Below are 17,667 nucleotides of genomic sequence, written 5' to 3' on the forward strand. Positions count from 1 at the left end.
TGCCATCCCATAATCTACATTTTGCTAGCTGCCCTATTCAACGCGTGCATAATTCACCAGTTTCTTCCAGACTCCCTACTCTTAGTTCACTTGTTACCATTAATCAAAAACAAGCTAAAGGATGCAGCTGACCCTGGCAACTACCGGCCGATTGCAATCACAACGATCGCGTCGAAGATACTTGTGTCGGTTCTTCTAGTGAGACTTCTCCCACTTTCTACACCCCACTGAAAACCAGTTCGGATTTAAAGCAAACCACTCGACCGACACCTGCATCTACATACTGAAAGAATTGCTGAACTAATTAGCAGCTATTAGCTATCACCAACCTCCCTTGTTTCCCTGTTTTGTGGACGTGACTCACTGTCACAGTGTGTTTATATATTTGTTTAGTATTTAGGTTGAAACTATATTTACATCATAATAAGTACTGTTTGTATGTATATAGGGATTTCAGAGTTAAAGCCGAGTTAAAGACCCAACTGTAATTACCAACGAATTCTTGTTACCGTAATGAAGATTGGTAATTGACATTTTGTTTTGGACATTGTTTAGTTACTGTTTCTCTCTCTTCAGAAGTGAAATGGGGATCAGCAGAAATAACTCGGGAGTGCATTCGTGGTGCTGTTGTGCGGAAGAGGTCGAGATCCCTGCCACCTTGGATTTTATACATCAGCCCTACTTGAAAGTGCTCTTCGTCGGCGTTGGTTGTTTACCGTCACCGAAGTATTGGTGCTTGGTGTTTAGGGGTAAATGTTACGGTAATCGCAAATGTGCACTGGTCGCTATGATCGAGAGTGTGTGTTTATTGGCCGGTCGAAGTCACGAAAGCATGTTTGAGGGTTGTGGCCTTATGCACAAGGGATAAGTGACCGACCGCCCGGCAGTATCCGCGAGTGTACTCGGTATCTTTTCCCTGTATTTTGATTGTTAGTAAATATTGATACCTATTGCTTATTCTAGATATAAAATGAAAATCACGATAGCAATCATTTTTCTATTTGTTACAAACGTTATTATTGATGAAATGAACACAGTTCTTACTTATTGATATTTGTTTGACATTCATTATACTTACGTGACTATTCCATTTATTCACTTTTATTATCAATTAAATAATTAAATGTTATATATATTTGCTATGTTATAATTAAAACTTTAAAAAGCTCATATAATTGTTATCACCACTTCGTCTACAACAGTTAAAAAGACTAAAAGAACCTTCAAGTGCTATTGCATATTTATTAACTAGTGAATAGTACTTGTGACATCTGGCGACCGTGACAGGATGTAGGCAGTGGTTTAAAAAGATAAATAGTGTTAAAATTGAGTAATCTGAAAGTCAGTCGGTAATTATGTCTTCCATCGCGGAATTAACAGCTCTCGGCAAAGAGCTTGGTTATGAAGGCGAAGACCTTAGAAGATTTGTAAGTGATGAACAAAGTGCTTTAAGGGATATTAGAAATAAGGAACGAGAATTAGAACGTGAAAAACTAGAAGCTGCTCGTGAGGAAAGAGAAAGGGAACGCCAGGAGAAAGAAAAGGAGCGTGAATATGACCGTGAAAAAAGTGAGAGAGATAGAGCTCATGAGATTCGTTTGTATGATATGCAAGAATCTTTGCAAAAACAGGAGATTGAGAAATTGAAACTGCAAAAAGAAATAAAGGACTCGCCAGTTAATACCGAAGGTTCCGACACTGAAGGTAACCAGGTAAGAGTAAAAGTTAAAGGTCCTTCTATTCCTGATTTTGATGAAAACAAAGATGATATTGATGCATATCTTAGGAGGTTTGAAGTTCTTGCTAGTGCAGCCAAGTGGCCTAAAGGGGATTGGGCTATAATTCTAAGTTCACATTTAAAGGGTGCAGCTTTGAAGTTTACGTTAGACTTTCACCTGAGGATGCTTTGGATTATAATAAGGTTTCTGAATCACTTATGAAAAGATTTGATTGTACTGAGGAAGGTTTCAGAGTAAAGTTTCGGTCAGTTAAACCACAGAAGAATGAATTAGTTGAACAGTTTGTGTCTAGATTAAGACATCTCTTGAAGAGGTGGATTGAAATGTCAAAGTGTGAAATGACATGTGAAGGCTTAACTGATTTATTTCTTATTGAGCAATTTTTGCAGAGTTGTGGCAGGCAGTTGCAGGTACATCTGAGAGAGCGATTACCATTATCGCTAACAGAATGATTGAATTAGCAGAAAGTTATGTTCAAGCTCATGGAGGTTTATTTCATAATTCTAGATATTTTTCTACAGTACGTAGTGACAGAGTTGACTTATCCGGGGAAGCGCATCCTGAGCAGACTGCTAAACCCATTCGATGTCCACCCTCTATTAAGTGTTATAAATGTGGACAAGTGGGTCATAAGGCTTCAAATTGTCTAGAATATGCAAAGGGATCCAAGAAAAATGGTCATGCTGCAGCAGGAGAAGTTGTTTATTGGACCAGAAAGGGCCGTAAAGGAAATTTTAAAGATCCTGTTGTGGATATAAATAAAGAAGTGTTTGAAAATGATCACACTGAGTTGGCAAGTGTTGCTTCTGATATGCCTGTCGAGGAGGGTATTTTATACGGGAACCCAGTGAAAGTTTTGAGGGACACTGGTTGTACAACTGTCGTAGCCAGAAAAGACTTGGTGCCTGTTGAACATTTTACTGGTAAGAGCAGTAGGATTCGATATATGAACAAGAATCTTGTAGAAACTTATCCTTTGGCTGAAATTTACATTCAATCGCCATTTTTCACGGGTACTACCCTTGCTGTGTGCATGGAGACCCTCTTTATGATATCATTATAGGCAACATCCCTGGAGCAACAAGGTTGGAGGAACCCACATCCGGCGCTGTATTAACGAGAGCTGGTGCAAAGAAATCTCAATCTACATTCCAAAAGCTGAAAACGTCAGACTCTAAGATTTCTTGGGACATGGATTCAAAGGAAATCAAGAAAGAGTAAGAAGAGGATCCAAGCTTAAGATCTCTGCGAGATGATGCAAGAACTGGTAGAGCTATTACTAGAGATGGAAAAGGTAAGGCAGTTTTGGAGAGAGGATTGTTGTTCAGAATATATTCAGACCGAGGTATTGAACACAAGCAACTAGTATTACCGTTTAAGCTTCGAGAGGGCGTGATGAGCATGGCACATGAAGGAATACTTGGAGGTCATTTGGGTGCTGAGAAGACCTTAGGTAGAATAAGGCAGGAATTTTACTGGCCAGGTATTGGGGCAGCAGTAAAGAGATTCTGTCAGTCGTGTGACATTTGTCAGAAAACTTATCCTAGAGGAAAAGTTGGGAAGGTACCTTTGGGAGAGGTACCACTCATTGACACTCCTTTTAAACGTGTTGCTGTTGACTTGATAGGACCTATTTTGCCAAGAAGTAGTTCTGGTAACAAATATATCCTGACCATGGTTGATTATGCAACCAGATACCCTGAAGCCATAGCCTTACCGTCTATCGAGACTGAGCGTGTAGCTGATGCCTTGTTGAGTTTCTTTTCCAGAGTCGGGATTCCTGAAGAAATGGTGACTGATAGAGGCAGTCAATTTACATCGCAGATGATGGACGAAGTTAGAGGTCTTTTGTCAATCAAGCATCTTCCTACGACCCCTTATCATGCGATGGCGAATGGTCTAGTTGAAAATTTCAATGGAACGTTGAAATCTATGATTAAAAAAGATGTGTGCTGAACAACCTACTACTTGGGATAGATACCTGCCGGCAGTTCTCTTTGCATACCGAGAGTCTCCACAAGCAAGCATAGGGTTTTCTCCTTTTGAATTATTATATGGGAGAACGGTGCGTGGCCCTTTAGCTATTCTGAGAGATTTGTGGGATAAGGAGAGAAATGAGGAAGAGGTAAGAACTACTTACGATTATGTATTCAACCTCCGAGAAAGATTAGAAGAAACTTGTAAGTTGGCCCAAGAGGAATTGAAGAAGTCGCAAGGTAAATATAAATTCTTTTATGATAAAAAGGCTAAAAATAGAACATTTAAAATTGGCAGTGAAGTTCTCTTACTATTACCCAAGGCTAATAATAAATTGTTACTTCAGTGGAAGGGTCCTTTTCCTGTTGTTGGTGTGAGAGGGAAGATGGATTATGAAATTCAAATAAATGGGAAAAGGAAACTTTATCATGCTAACTTGCTTAAAGCTTACATTCCTAGGAATAAAAGTTCTGTAGAAGTTCGAGAAAGTGGAGGTACAATTGCAGTGGTCGAGGAGGATCCACAGGAGGATTTCTCACCCCTACTAGTGCCTGATACTGGACCTTCACCTACTTGGGAACAAACCAATCTGAATAAGGAATTGCAGGAAAATCAAAAGGAGAATCTGGAGGCTCTCCTTAGCCGCTACAGAGCGGTAATGTCGGAGATTCCCGGGCGCACTCACGTGATCAAACACCAAATCAGGTTGGTAAGAGAAGAAATTGTTAAAGTAAAACCCTACAAAATTCCCTATGCTTTGCGCAGAGATGTGAATTCAGAAATAGAATCTATGAAAGTTTTGGATATTATTGAGCCTTCAAGTTCTCCTTATTCAGCCCCTATGGTAGTAGTTTCGAAACCTGATAACTCAAAGCGAATTTGTCTAGACTTTAGAAGACTGAACGCCTTAACTATTTTTGATAGTGAACCTATGTGTGACCCAGAGCAGATATTTGCCAGCTTAAGTGGAAGTATATATTTCTCTAAGATGGATTTATCCCGCGGATATTGGCAAATTCCTCTGGATGAGGATAGTAAACAGTATACTGCATTTCAAACAGATTTAGGACTGTACCAGTTTAAAGTGCTCCCATTTGGACTTGTGAATGCCCCAGCCACTTTCAATAAGATGATGAGAAGTTTATTTGCAGGTTTAGAGGGGGTGAGTTTTTTCCTAGATGATCTGATAATTCATTCGAAAACTTGGGAGGAGCATTTGTATCTTTTGGAAGAAGTTTTGCGTAGACTAAAAAAATCTGGACTAACTGCTAAACCTACTAAATGTTTCTTTGGCATGTATTCAATTGAATATTTGGGACACGTTGTAGGCGAGAATAAAATGTGGCCTACTAAAGATAAAGTGGAGAAAATAGTTAGTGCAAAACATCCGAGGACCAAGAAGGAATTACGTTCATTTTTGGGATTATGTGGTTATTATCGCAAGTTTATTCCAAATTATTCTACTATCGCGTCCTGTCTTACAGATCTCACCAAGAAAAATCAGCCTAATGACCTTTTGTGGGAGGAAATGCATGACCGGGCGTTTGTTTCTCTTAAGAACAAAATTGCTGCCGAGCCTATTCTTTTACTTCCAGATTTGCAGGCTGAATTCGTATTACGTACAGATGCTTCGAACGCTGGATTGGGTGCCATACTTCTGCAAGAAGTGGATGGAGTGAAGCGTCCGATTGCTTATGAAAGTAGAAAATTGCTACCGAGGGAAACTAAGTATGCTGCCGTGGAGAAGGAGTGCCTTGCCATAGTCTGGGGGATTCGGAAGTTCGCAGTCTATTTGTATGGAAAGATCCTTCGTTCTGGAGACTGATCACAAGCCCTTGGCTTATCTTCAGACTGCTCGAGAATTAAATCCAAGATTAATGAGATGGTCATTGAGTCTACAACCATATCACTTCAATATAAGAGTTATAAAGGGTTCAGAGAATGTTGGAGCTGATTATTTGAGCAGATGTGAAACTGATATATAAGTTAAGTACAGAAAATTGTTATTTTCTTTTTTAAGGGGGGAGGTATTGTCACAGTGTGTTTATATATTTGTTTAGTATTTAGGTTGAAACTATATTTACATCATAATAAGTACTGTTTGTATGTATATAGGGATTTCAGAGTTAAAGCCGAGTTAAAGACCCAACTGTAATTACCAACGAATTCTTGTTACCGTAATGAAGATTGGTAATTGACATTTTGTTTTGGACATTGTTTAGTTACTGTTTCTCTCTCTTCAGAAGTGAAATGGGGATCAGCAGAAATAACTCGGGAGTGCATTCGTGGTGCTGTTGTGCGGAAGAGGTCGAGATCCCTGCCACCTTGGATTTTATACATCAGCCCTACTTGAAAGTGCTCTTCGTCGGCGTTGGTTGTTTACCGTCACCGAAGTATTGGTGCTTGGTGTTTAGGGGTAAATGTTACGGTAATCGCAAAATGTGCACTGGTCGCTATGATCGAGAGTGTGTGTTTATTGGCCGGTCGAAGTCACGAAAGCATGTTTGAGGGTTGTGGCCTTATGCACAAGGGATAAGTGACCGACCGCCCGGCAGTATCCGCGAGTGTACTCGGTATCTTTTCCCTGTATTTTGATTGTTATTAATATGATACCTATTGCTTATTTATATATAAAATGTAAAATCAGATAGCAATCATTTTTCTATTTGTTACAAACGTTATTATTGATGAAATGAACACAGTTCTTACTTATTGATATTTGTTTGACATTCATTATACTTACGTGACTATTCCATTTATTCACTTTTATTATCAATTAAATAATTAAATGTTATATATATTTGCTATGTTATAATTAAAACTTTAAAAAGCTCATATAATTGTTTATCACCACTTCGTCTACAACAGTTAAAAGACTAAAAGAACCTTCAAGTGCTATTGCATATTTATTAACTAGTGAATAGTACTTGTGACACTCACGTGAGAAAAACATTTGACAGAGTGAACTACCTGAAACTCTTCCTGAAGCTGCATAAAAGAGGCTCATCCCTATATTTAACTGGCATTTTATATTGCTGGTTCTCCAAACAGTAATTGTGTGTCAAATGGGGTAACGTATTGTCGCACACCTTCGGCTCCTTAAACGGGCTTCGGCAAGGGGGCATTCTCTCTCCATACCTGTTTAATAGGTACGCAGATGCCTTGAATGTCAAACTGAACTCACTCCCAATCGGATGCACTGACAGTGAAACAACTATAAGCAACCTCTGTTAAGCCGACGATATGGTTCTGATTTTCCCATCAGTGCAAGGTCTCCAACGACTCATCGACACTTGCCGCCAATATGCAGAGGAATTTGATATCCTGTACAACGACACTAAGACCCAGCGCATGTCGCTGCTCCCGACATCGCTTAAAGGAAATTGCGGAACCACAAATTTTCCTCGGAAATCATCAGCCGGAATTCGTGCACGAATTTCCGTATTTGGGGCACATTATCACGGACGACCTAAAAGATACGGCAGACATAGAACAGAGGCGCTGTAAACTATGTGCAACTGGCAACATGATTGCAAGGAGGTTTGCCTTCTGTCACCGAGACTTGAAACTGCTGCTCTTCCGCTGTTATTGCTATACAGCATCTATGGGTGCTTCCTGTGGACGAACTACACCAGGGAAACCATGAGACGTATCACTGTTGTTCATAATGATATTTTGAGACGCCTCACAAACACTTCTCGCTACCACTCCGCCACGCAGATGTTCACAAAAAATCACTTGGACAATTTGAAACTCATTGTAAGGCGAACAATGTCCAGTCTGATCACCCGAGTGAAAAAACAGCAGCAATTCGCTCATACAAAGCATCCTAAGTAGTGAGGCAAGAAGAAGATCTAAATTGAGGGGAAGATGGGAATCTGAGGCGTTTGTTCCCTAAATGACTTAATCTCTGATTTTTGCAAAATGTCATCTGCAGAATCTGTCATTATTATTGTATTGCTATGATTACTGTCATTACTGGTATTTTCCTTTTTTCATTATTACTGTGATTATAAAAATCAATATAGTTTTTACATTCAATTTTTTAACTATTCTCAATCTTAGTACGGTAATGACCATTATTTTGGCTACCATCCTTTTATACTACCTCAGCAAGTATGGATAATGCCGATTAATCTTTGTGTTTTTTTTTTTTATCATGTTATTTTTATGTATCTAGACTGTATGTTATTGTCTATTCTTTGTATATTCCACGTACATGGCCTTGAGCTGAAAATAAAAATGATTATATATATATATATATATATATATATATATATATATATATAAATATATGTTATATATATATATATCACGTTTTTATATACTTCGTGATCAAGTTATTCATATATATATATATATATATATATATATATATATATATATATATATATATACACACACAGATGGAGAGAGACACTGTACCTAAGATTTGCTTTTGGAGACGAATTAACATATACGTACTTCCTCTGCTGTACGTGTACCGTTGAAATCGAGAAAAAATAACACTGGGAGAAGACGGAGGTGGCCGAGTCCGGCACCCCTTTCCCTGTCCCACTTTCCCGCACCCGACAGAACCTGTTTTTCAAACTGGACACAGCAGAGGAGGGGGAGGGGGGGGGGGGGGGGCGGGGGGGAACTGCAACTCCGAACGTTTTGCACGGTCCTGGACAGGTCATATACGTATAGGAGTCCTCGGGTTGAGCATCTTCGCCTGCATTACCCAACCGTGGACCAGGTTCTCCTTGGAATGACTGTCTCTGACATGTGGATGAACATCCCGGACGAGTAGCGTCAACTTGTATGCTGCTTACCTTGGGGAACCACTTCAGCCTTCACGAAACCACTCTGACAACCTTCCATTACAGGTCTTTCCCTGCAGCGGAAAAAAAAAAAAAAAAACTAAGCCTTGCTACAACATCAGTTTTTTAAAGGTCTAATAGCCTATCTGCCATCAGTGGTACAACTGGGAGTTCAATCGGTGACCATACTGAGACTAGAAAAATCAGTCGATTAAAGGATTATCTCCTGTACGCAAAGGTCGACGAGATAGGCAGCGTCATCCTCTTATCCAGACTCAACCTTGAGGAAAACGAGATTAGCCAGAGAAAGAGAAAAAAAAAAGAGATCTTCAAAGGAACCACAAACCCATCTCTCCAAAGAGGGCCGAGTTGAGTCAGAGCAGAGCGTCTATATACGGCTCTGAGTCAGAGTAAACGAAAGCGGGCTCGAACACTAGATTTATATTATTAGAACATAATTTTAATACGAGACAGATAATCCAGCGCTGCGTTGTCAATGGAAGTAGACAAATCGTTTTTCTACTAAACCACAAATTAAAAATTCACCAAAACAGAGTTCCCATTAAAAACTGACTGATGACATTCATGACGTTCTCTAAACTGGGAGGTAGAGTGGAAAAGGCTTCATTGGGACTAAATATATCTCAAGAGGAATTGATTAGAATACCTGAAATGTTGCCTCGCTACTTCTTCATATAAACATTCGAAAGAAGTGACAAAACATCTTCGGCATTCCAAAGCGTGCAGGTGTAAGCTCATTCTCTAGTTCCTCCCTCTTTATAAACGTAAAAGGAAATACTATTCAGTGTGCATTCAAGTTATTGTTATTCCAACGTGACCGAGACAGCCTCCGAATAAACTGAATGCACTAGCCCTCTTTGGCAGCGAATGACCTTTAAACAGTGTGAGACCGTGACCCACTAACAATGCATATAAAGGTTAATGAATTCATGAGTATACAGTACTAAATCGAAACGATAAAACGACACAAATTGAATTCACAATTTCCAAATAACTTTTTAGGCCTATTCGTCCGCACCAGAGACGATACAGGAGCCCGCCATCTTGGAAATCATGTAAAAAAAAGTTAAAAAATGCGCCCAAGTTTCTTCGAGGCAATCAAGTTTCCTATGTGGGCCCCGGCCCATGAAGCTTTCAGCCACGGCCCGGTTGCCAGACGCACGATTATGACTAACTTTAACCCTGAATAAAATAAAGACTAATGAAGCCATAGGACTGCAATCTGGTATGATTGATGATTGAAGGGTGGATGATCAATATACTAGTTCGCATCCCTTTAGCCTCAGTAGTTTTTAAGATCAGATGGTGGACAGAAAAAGTGCGGACGGACAGACAAATAGCCACCGTTTTCTTTTACAGAACACTGAACAATTAAGCTTCGCTGAAAATATTAAAGAACCTCGAGGTGGAGTAAGATAAAATCAAGATGATGCACAGAGCACTATATATATATAGTAACTGGTTGGGTGCGAGTACGTTTTCATACAACTTCAAAAACAATGGGTGGAAGCTCACCTCCCTGATGCAAGAACAATTCCCCTATAATGATCAGGGTCACCACATAACCTGCTGCCAATAAGTGGAATTTATCCAGAGACTTTATTGGCAAGATGTCATCTGCGGATTTTGTCATTATTATTATATTTATTGCTGTTATTTTACTTTTTCATTATTCCTGTGAATACTATCAAGCTAAAGTTTTTTTACATTCAATTTTCGTATTTAGCCTCTGGACCTGGCCGCTGTAACCACCTAAGGTCTCTAGTTGAAATTTAAGTTATATAATCTGTGCACTAACTGTTATAAATCTCAATGCATTCTTTTTTCTCACCAATATCATTACTGTTATTAACAGTATTATGATTACTATCTTTTATGCTACCTCAGCTATTTTGTGGATAAGTGCCATTTATTAATTTTTTATCATGTTGCCTCATGTCTCTAGATTGTGTATGTTACTGAATATTCCATGTATATGGCCCTGAGCTGAAATAAAGGATATTATTATTATTATTATTATTATTATTATTATTATTATTATTATTATTATTATTATTATTATTATTATTATTATTATTATACCACGTCTGATTCCTCTCATCCCTCGAGATAAAAAATCGCTGACATCGTTGGGAAAGAAAATAGTCGACTAGAAATGAGAACTTTTGAACACCATTCGCTAAAAATTACGCTAAACAATAAACGTTCTCGTTTATGTGCTTTCCAAGTTATTGAATATTTCCACCGATACTTATTCAATCTATTTTCATACATCTCAAAAAATATATCTTGTACAACTTCTGTTCAGGAAAATAAAAACACTGCTCAGTTTGAACAACGGCGAATTTAGTCGTCAATAAAATATTTAAACGGTGAAAATAATTATGTGTTGAATTCTCCTCCAGAAAAAAAAAAAATTTCAACGGTGAAAATAATCGTATTTTGAATTCTCCACCAAAATATATTCATGATAAGTTACGGCATGTCCCAATGTATTCTAAACGTAACATATACTGAACACACCTTTGAAGGTAACCCCAAACGATGATGTCTCGAGGGTTGATATAAGGTATCTACAAACCATTGGGCAAAGGGGTGAAAGGTCAAATTCAATCAACTTTGCAGGTCGGCATCTTTCGACAGCCTTTGAAAATAGATGCGTTTACGCAGCAACTGCCAATTGCAAATCTTTGGTCGTTGTTTTTTTCCCAATACTCAACCAATTAGGTTTCGAATTCTTCGATCATTGTCGCTGTAGTGTGAATGTGTTACAAAACCAATCTTCTAAAATCTAAATGATATGCATTATAAAACAATTTGGGTAGAATAACTCATAATCTCACGTTTGTAGAATCATGCTGTCAAAGCCAAAGCACATTGCTAAGAAATTCACAGTCTCGTGAAACCAAATTGTTAAAAAAATCCACAATTATATATCAAAATATATTTCTATGTAAAAATAAAACAAAGACTTTCGAACACCTGAACAGTAAGGAACACCGTTCAGGTGTTCGAAAGTCTTGGTTATATTTTACATAGAAATATATTCTCATATATAATTGTGGATTTTTGTTACAAAAGTATATTCTTATGCGTTCAGCAGATGCACCAGCAGGAGAACAAAGCCTTGCAAACCAAGCATTTTGCAATTAATTTCAATACGCCTGACCAATAGCGTATGTCTGAAACGCTGAGTAGCCTACGTGAACTTTCGAAAGTCCCATTATGGCCTTCGACTGCACATTAGCGCTACCATACACCTCCCGTTAACCTATACCTCGAAGCTATGACTACGTAAGTCACAAATCTGAATATGTTTCAAAGGCCTCGAAAGAGTATCCCAATCGGAATAAAGTGGCATTGTTTATAACACAAATGATAGAAATTCGTATGCATACCATCCATAAATTACTGTTTCATGGCTAAGGCTGACATCTCCTCCAATTAATCAAATAAACGCAATTAAATGTTTCTTTGAATCTCCACGTCGAAGGAATTACTAGTTCTGCTTTGTGAAGGAAGCCAAAATAATAATTGTCATGCTTATAATGATGCCAAGCATAAAATTATACACAAAGTAAATCGATAACATCCTCTATTACACAATGGCTTTTTAAATGCGGAGAAGTATTACCAGCACGGCATAATTTGCTGCCATGACCAAATTATGCAGAAAGTACACGGGAGCTGAAATTCCAATGTCCTTGCAAATATATGTAATGGTTGTCATTAACACGGTGCCCCCCCCCCCTCTCTTCTCTCTCGTCTCTCTCTCCCTCTCCTCCGTCGGTCCTCTCTCTCTCTCCTCTCTCTCTACAATCCTTTACTTACAACAGAGAAACAGGTAATCGGCTACAAGTATGACCATTGAAAAACACCGTTTATTACCCCCCATCTCGAGAGATGAGTGGTCGCTTGGGTAATCTCACTATAATGGAAGAGAAAGGGCGGGTGGATGGCTGGTTCCTGGACCAAGTACTATCAGAAGCAGCTCACGAATGGTTCGTGGACCAAGTACTATCTATCATAAGCTGCTCACGAATCGTGCCGGTTTGAAACACTCGAGGACTGTCGGTACATTTTGCGCACGGAGGTTTTGACGAAATTTTGAAGATGTATGTTTACGACGAATATTCAGAAGGCACACAAGCAATAAAAAATAGTTACCCGCGTAAGGACGCATGAAGCTGTAACGTGTAGCAGGAAAAAAAGACGCCACATTACGCCATGCATGAGACCACAGTGTCAATTTTTTTTTTTTCCCTCCTTAAGAACCAGAATTATAACCGTAGGATTTCTAATTACAACAACTGAAATTATTAGAGTACAATGAAAAGCAGCTAATAAAAAAAAATCTAGAAAACAGTACATAAAAAAGCTACGCTTTAGGTATTAGCTGCCATTCCAATTCAACATCTCAACGTGGTTTCTGAACAACCTCGAGTAAATGACTGTTATCGCGATCAAAGAGAGGAGGAGGAGGAGGAGGAGTATGGTAAATCCATTAAACCAGATAATGTCGGTGTTTCTGAACAGCGGAAAACTAACTCAAGGGATGCGCGCCAGATTTTGGCGAGGACAGTCCTTGCCGCACTTTTCAGCAGAATGAAGAGTTTCTGCCGACAGAAGAATGCCATTACATTCATGCCTGTCATGCGCAGGCTGCTGCGCACGCGCATGCGAGAAGTAATCACTCGAGTACTTTTGAAAATTGCCAAAGCAAGCCCATTCACTCTACTTTCTTAATCTAGTACCTGTTAAATTTGTATGTTTTTTTTATTTTTTTGCCTTCGATATCTATCACGGTAATAATTAAATAATTTGACGTATGGAAATCTGCTGAACCAAGCGAAGCAGAATTTAAATCATTCGGATGCAGGCCATTTAGAGGTATTCGCTGGCGCGGAGAACATCTTTATTAAAGAAAAATAAAACAAACTTCAAATTGGAGACAAATATATATTCAAAAGCACTCTATATACAGTTTCGGAGCCTCATGCTCCCTCTTCAGTGAAGCTTCGAACTGTCTCTGCTCCTGAATGTATTTGTTCTCCAATTGGCGGCTTGTTCGAAGTTTCTAAGGTCGCTACTGAATTGCTATCAGTACCTTCATTTATTTTCGGGCGGGAGGGGGAGGTAGGTGGTGGTATATGGGGGAGGGGGAATTACAGGGACATATTTGGGGTCTTGAAATTTCCGAATTCCGTCGTGGTCTCTGACCTTCAAAATTTCTCAAGTTATTCAAGATCAGTCAATGATAGAGAGAAGCAATATAACTCAACAATAACGGTGGAGTTGAATCAACTTTTAAACATAACAATACTTGAGTTTATAAACGAAATTATTTGGTTCTAGGTTCTAAAAGAGAAACTCTCAACTCATTTTTTCCCCTTCTACCGTATCCCAATTTTATTTTTCCATTTCCTCGCGGACGTTTGTTTATTCAAACAAGTCCAAATTCTATACCAGTCAATTCCCAGAGTAGAACAAGAATCAAAATACTACCATCTACTAAAAGCGAGAAAGAAATTCAATATAAAAGTAGGGTCAAGCAACGGCACCGCCAATCTCATTTTTGTAATTAACGTCAATATATAAACTTGGCTAACATTGCGTCAGGTATTAGTGTGTCTGCTTGTATAATCATTTGTTGAAAAAAACCAGCATCTATCTCTAACATGACATATCAGTTATTTCCTTTTCCTGTACGGCCGAAACGTTGTTTGATCATTCCGCCAGGTCACAAAATTCGTCTAAACATAAATAAAGGAAAATTATACTTAAAGACACGCGTCAGTGATCTAAGGGACACGCGTTCCTTAACCCCTTTAGAGAGCCATTGACCATGACCGTTTTAAACGCTAAAGCGTAGAGCCACTAGTACTCAAACCGAACCCTGTATAGACAACTGCGTGTAAAAAAAAAAAAAAAAAAAAAAAAAAAAAAAAAAAAAAAGAAAAAAAAAAAGCCATTTCCGGTGAAAGTCAGAGAAAAACGTACAGACAAAGCAATTGGAAAAAAATTGAATCAACTGGCTTCGTTCCCCCAGATGCCATACAGGTGAGTGTTTAAATCTAATTTAATAATAATAATAACAATAACAATAACATCTGCAAGAGTCACTATAATGGTGACGAAATTGAGACTAAGAACGAGAGCTCCGATTTACATCTACACCCATGCTGATTGTTTCACCAATAATAATAATAATAATAATAATAATAATAATAATAATAATAATAATAATAATAATAATAATAATTTTGGTAGAAGACCCTCTTTTAGGCATTTTCCCAGTACGAATATTGGATAGTTACCCAGAAACATCGCTGAGCCTGAGAAGCGAATTGTAAAAAAAAAAAAAGAAAAAAAAAAAAAAAAAAAAAAAAAAAAAAAACCGCGCCTAATTCTGCCATTCTCTCTAATAATAATAATAATAATAATAATAATAATAATAATAATAATAATAATAATAATAATAATAATAATAATAATAATAATAATAATAGCCTTTGTCACAAAAATCAAACTAGCGACAGACGCTTTCACCCATCGCATACCCGCCGTTCTGGCCCCTACTTGATACCGTCCTAAACAGGAAATTGCCATGATGAAAAACCGTTTTAAAACAATAGAAACAAGAACGTAGCAATCTGCCAAAAACGGCATTCCAGCAGTGACGCAAAGGTCCGACTGCCCAACATCACAGTTTAAAGGAATCTCAGGAGACTGAGAGGATATTTGTTGATATACATCCCACATATCTTTTTTTTCTTTGGTTCGTTCCGACGCTGAGTGTTGAAACAGAAAATTTATTTGGTGATCTGACTTGTATTTTGACAATGGTACAAAATATTGCATTAAAATAAATCAAAATATTGCATGACAATAAATTCCTTGGCACGGCAGCGGAAGAAACACCAGTTCAAACAAGCGACCCAAAAGAATTACTCTTTTTCCACAGAGTAAATATAGATAAAATAGAAAATAGTTCCCAGACAGGATACTATGTAAACATGGCCATTTCTTGAGAGAGAAGAGAGAGAGATAGAGAGAGAGAGAGAGAGAGAGAGAGAGAGAGAGAGAGAGCTTAAGTCTGTATAAGGCCTTTTGTCTTCTAGCAGCCCTCAGCCAAAACGAACAAGCAAGTGTGGCAAAGGTAAAATCTGAACTTCCCCAAGGTCTGTTTCCATCCATCATGCTAGACTAACTACGGAAGAAGAAACACTCGGACAACTCCAAAACCAGGACTCGACACACTTCAGACCAAACTGTCATGAACACCATACGAAAGTCTCATGAAACGTCTACCACGTCAAATAACGTACAATAAATTGCGAACCTTAACACTTCTCCAACCAACTTGGTATCCTGCACCGATATGAACTTTATTTACGCCTCTAACTTTCAACAGGCTTTCTTTTTTGTTTTCTCTAGGACCTCTTTATTCTTCTTATTTCATTTTTGACAAATATTGCTGGTGACCCTAAGCTTTATCTCAAGACGTGCGAGTAAGGCATATATATATATATATAATATATATATATATATATATATATATATATATATATATATATATGAATAACTTGATCACGAAGTATATAAAACGTGATGCTATATATATATATATATATATATATATATATATATATATATATATATATAGACAGACAGACAGACGACAGACAGACAAACAGAGAGATTGTTGGACTGTGTAAAGGCGTCACAATGACTCTGGTCATCGACGCGAGAGAGAATTATGAGCATCACAATGATTAAGGTCGTCGACGAGAGAGAGAGAGAGAGAGAGAGAGAGAGAGAGAGAGAGAGAAATAGGCAAACATTTGTATACATCAAGCAGTCTCAAGGCCAATGTAGAAGGGAGCGGTTATGCCAAGAAAGCTCCAAAACAGGAAGCAACAAACTCTGAAGGGCGCGATGTGTGTGTTGGGGGGGGGGGGGGGGGGAACCCTGGATTCACGAATCGAATATTGGACTCTTACTTAAATTTCTTTTTCCATCTTGCTCAGAAACTGTTTACGCTTCTTACAAATGAGGATGTTATTCTTTTGAGAGCTTCCTACCGATTCCATTTCTCGAGAATCGGAACTTCGGTGCAAATACCCCGTGAGATTTAAACTTTGGACGGATTGAAAAGTAATTAACATCTGGCAGCCTGAAGAGAAACGCCTAGAACGCCAAGGTGGATGAAAACGGTTTTAAACAATGAGTTACATAAACTGAGATTAACAACAGTAAGAACCCATTACTATATATATATATATATAATATATATATATATATATATATATATATATATATATATACGTGTGTGTATATATATATATATATATATATATATATATATATATATATATATATATATATATATATACACGCAATTATCTACTTAAAGGTTTTTCTCATTTTAGCCGATTAAAGGACGGCTCTAAACATTAACAAATATTGTTCCAGGATATCCCACAACACTAACAACATTAACAAACGCATGCATATCGGTAGAGCTAATTATGAAATCAAACTGGGTGAAGGGGAATTAATTAAACGACGCTTGCGTAATCACAACGAGCTCATGGGTAGTATGCCATGTACAGATCATTGGTCACTCTACCTGCAGTCATTCGACCATTACTTCATTGTATACCATCATAATAATTACGACTCTCTCATCCTAAGAGGAGAATACCTACGTATATGAACTATTAAAGTTACCCAGTACTACAATAACCTAATCAGTCTCTTCATGACATCAGCCTAGACCGCAGTACGATTACAAGGCTCCACGTTAGTTATTTCACCGATACTGGGGTAGCTTGAGGTTCGTATGCATAATAACCTTTGACTCTTAAAAAGTAAGCTCAATGAAGAATGAGAGACGACTATAGGTCTACGTAACTATTCAGCATATAACAGAAGGAGCAGGGCATTAGCCTATCTCTTGGGCTTGGGAGAGTCTGGTTTCGTTATGGTCAATGGTTTTCCAAGAAAAATTTTCTCTCTCTCTCTCGCTCTCTCTCTCTCTCTCAAAAACTCTCGTCTCTCTCTCTCTCTCTCTCTCTCTCTCTCTCTCTCTCTCCGGTGACTTTAAAAGTAACGTTAATGAGAGA

At 38.1% G+C, this 17,667-nt stretch overlaps 1 protein-coding gene across 1 annotated transcript; it reads left to right on the plus strand.

Moving 5' to 3' along the window:
* The first annotated feature begins 1,246 nt into the window (after nucleotides 1–1,246).
* LOC135221091 (TBC1 domain family member 10B-like) lies at nucleotides 1,247–5,436 on the plus strand. The gene is made up of 2 exons (XM_064258888.1): nucleotides 1,247–1,712; nucleotides 5,312–5,436. The coding sequence occupies exons 1-2, from the start codon at nucleotides 1,356–1,358 to the stop codon at nucleotides 5,393–5,395; spliced, it is 441 nt and encodes a 146-aa protein (XP_064114958.1). The 5' UTR covers nucleotides 1,247–1,355; the 3' UTR covers nucleotides 5,396–5,436.
* Nucleotides 5,437–17,667: the final 12,231 nt, after the last annotated feature.

The sequence above is a fragment of the Macrobrachium nipponense genome, chromosome 2, assembly GCF_015104395.2.
Source record: "Macrobrachium nipponense isolate FS-2020 chromosome 2, ASM1510439v2, whole genome shotgun sequence".
In the NCBI taxonomy this organism is placed as follows: Eukaryota; Metazoa; Arthropoda; class Malacostraca; order Decapoda; family Palaemonidae; genus Macrobrachium; species Macrobrachium nipponense.

Coding starts and splice junctions, on each gene's coding strand:
- LOC135221091 (XM_064258888.1), top strand. CDS start 1,356: ATGTCTTCCATCGCGGAATTAACAGCTCTCGGCAAAGAGCTTGGTTAT. Junction 1,713..5,311: donor CCGACACTGAAGGTAACCAG/GTAAGAGTAAAA, acceptor TTTTACTTCCAG/ATTTGCAGGCTGAATTCGTA.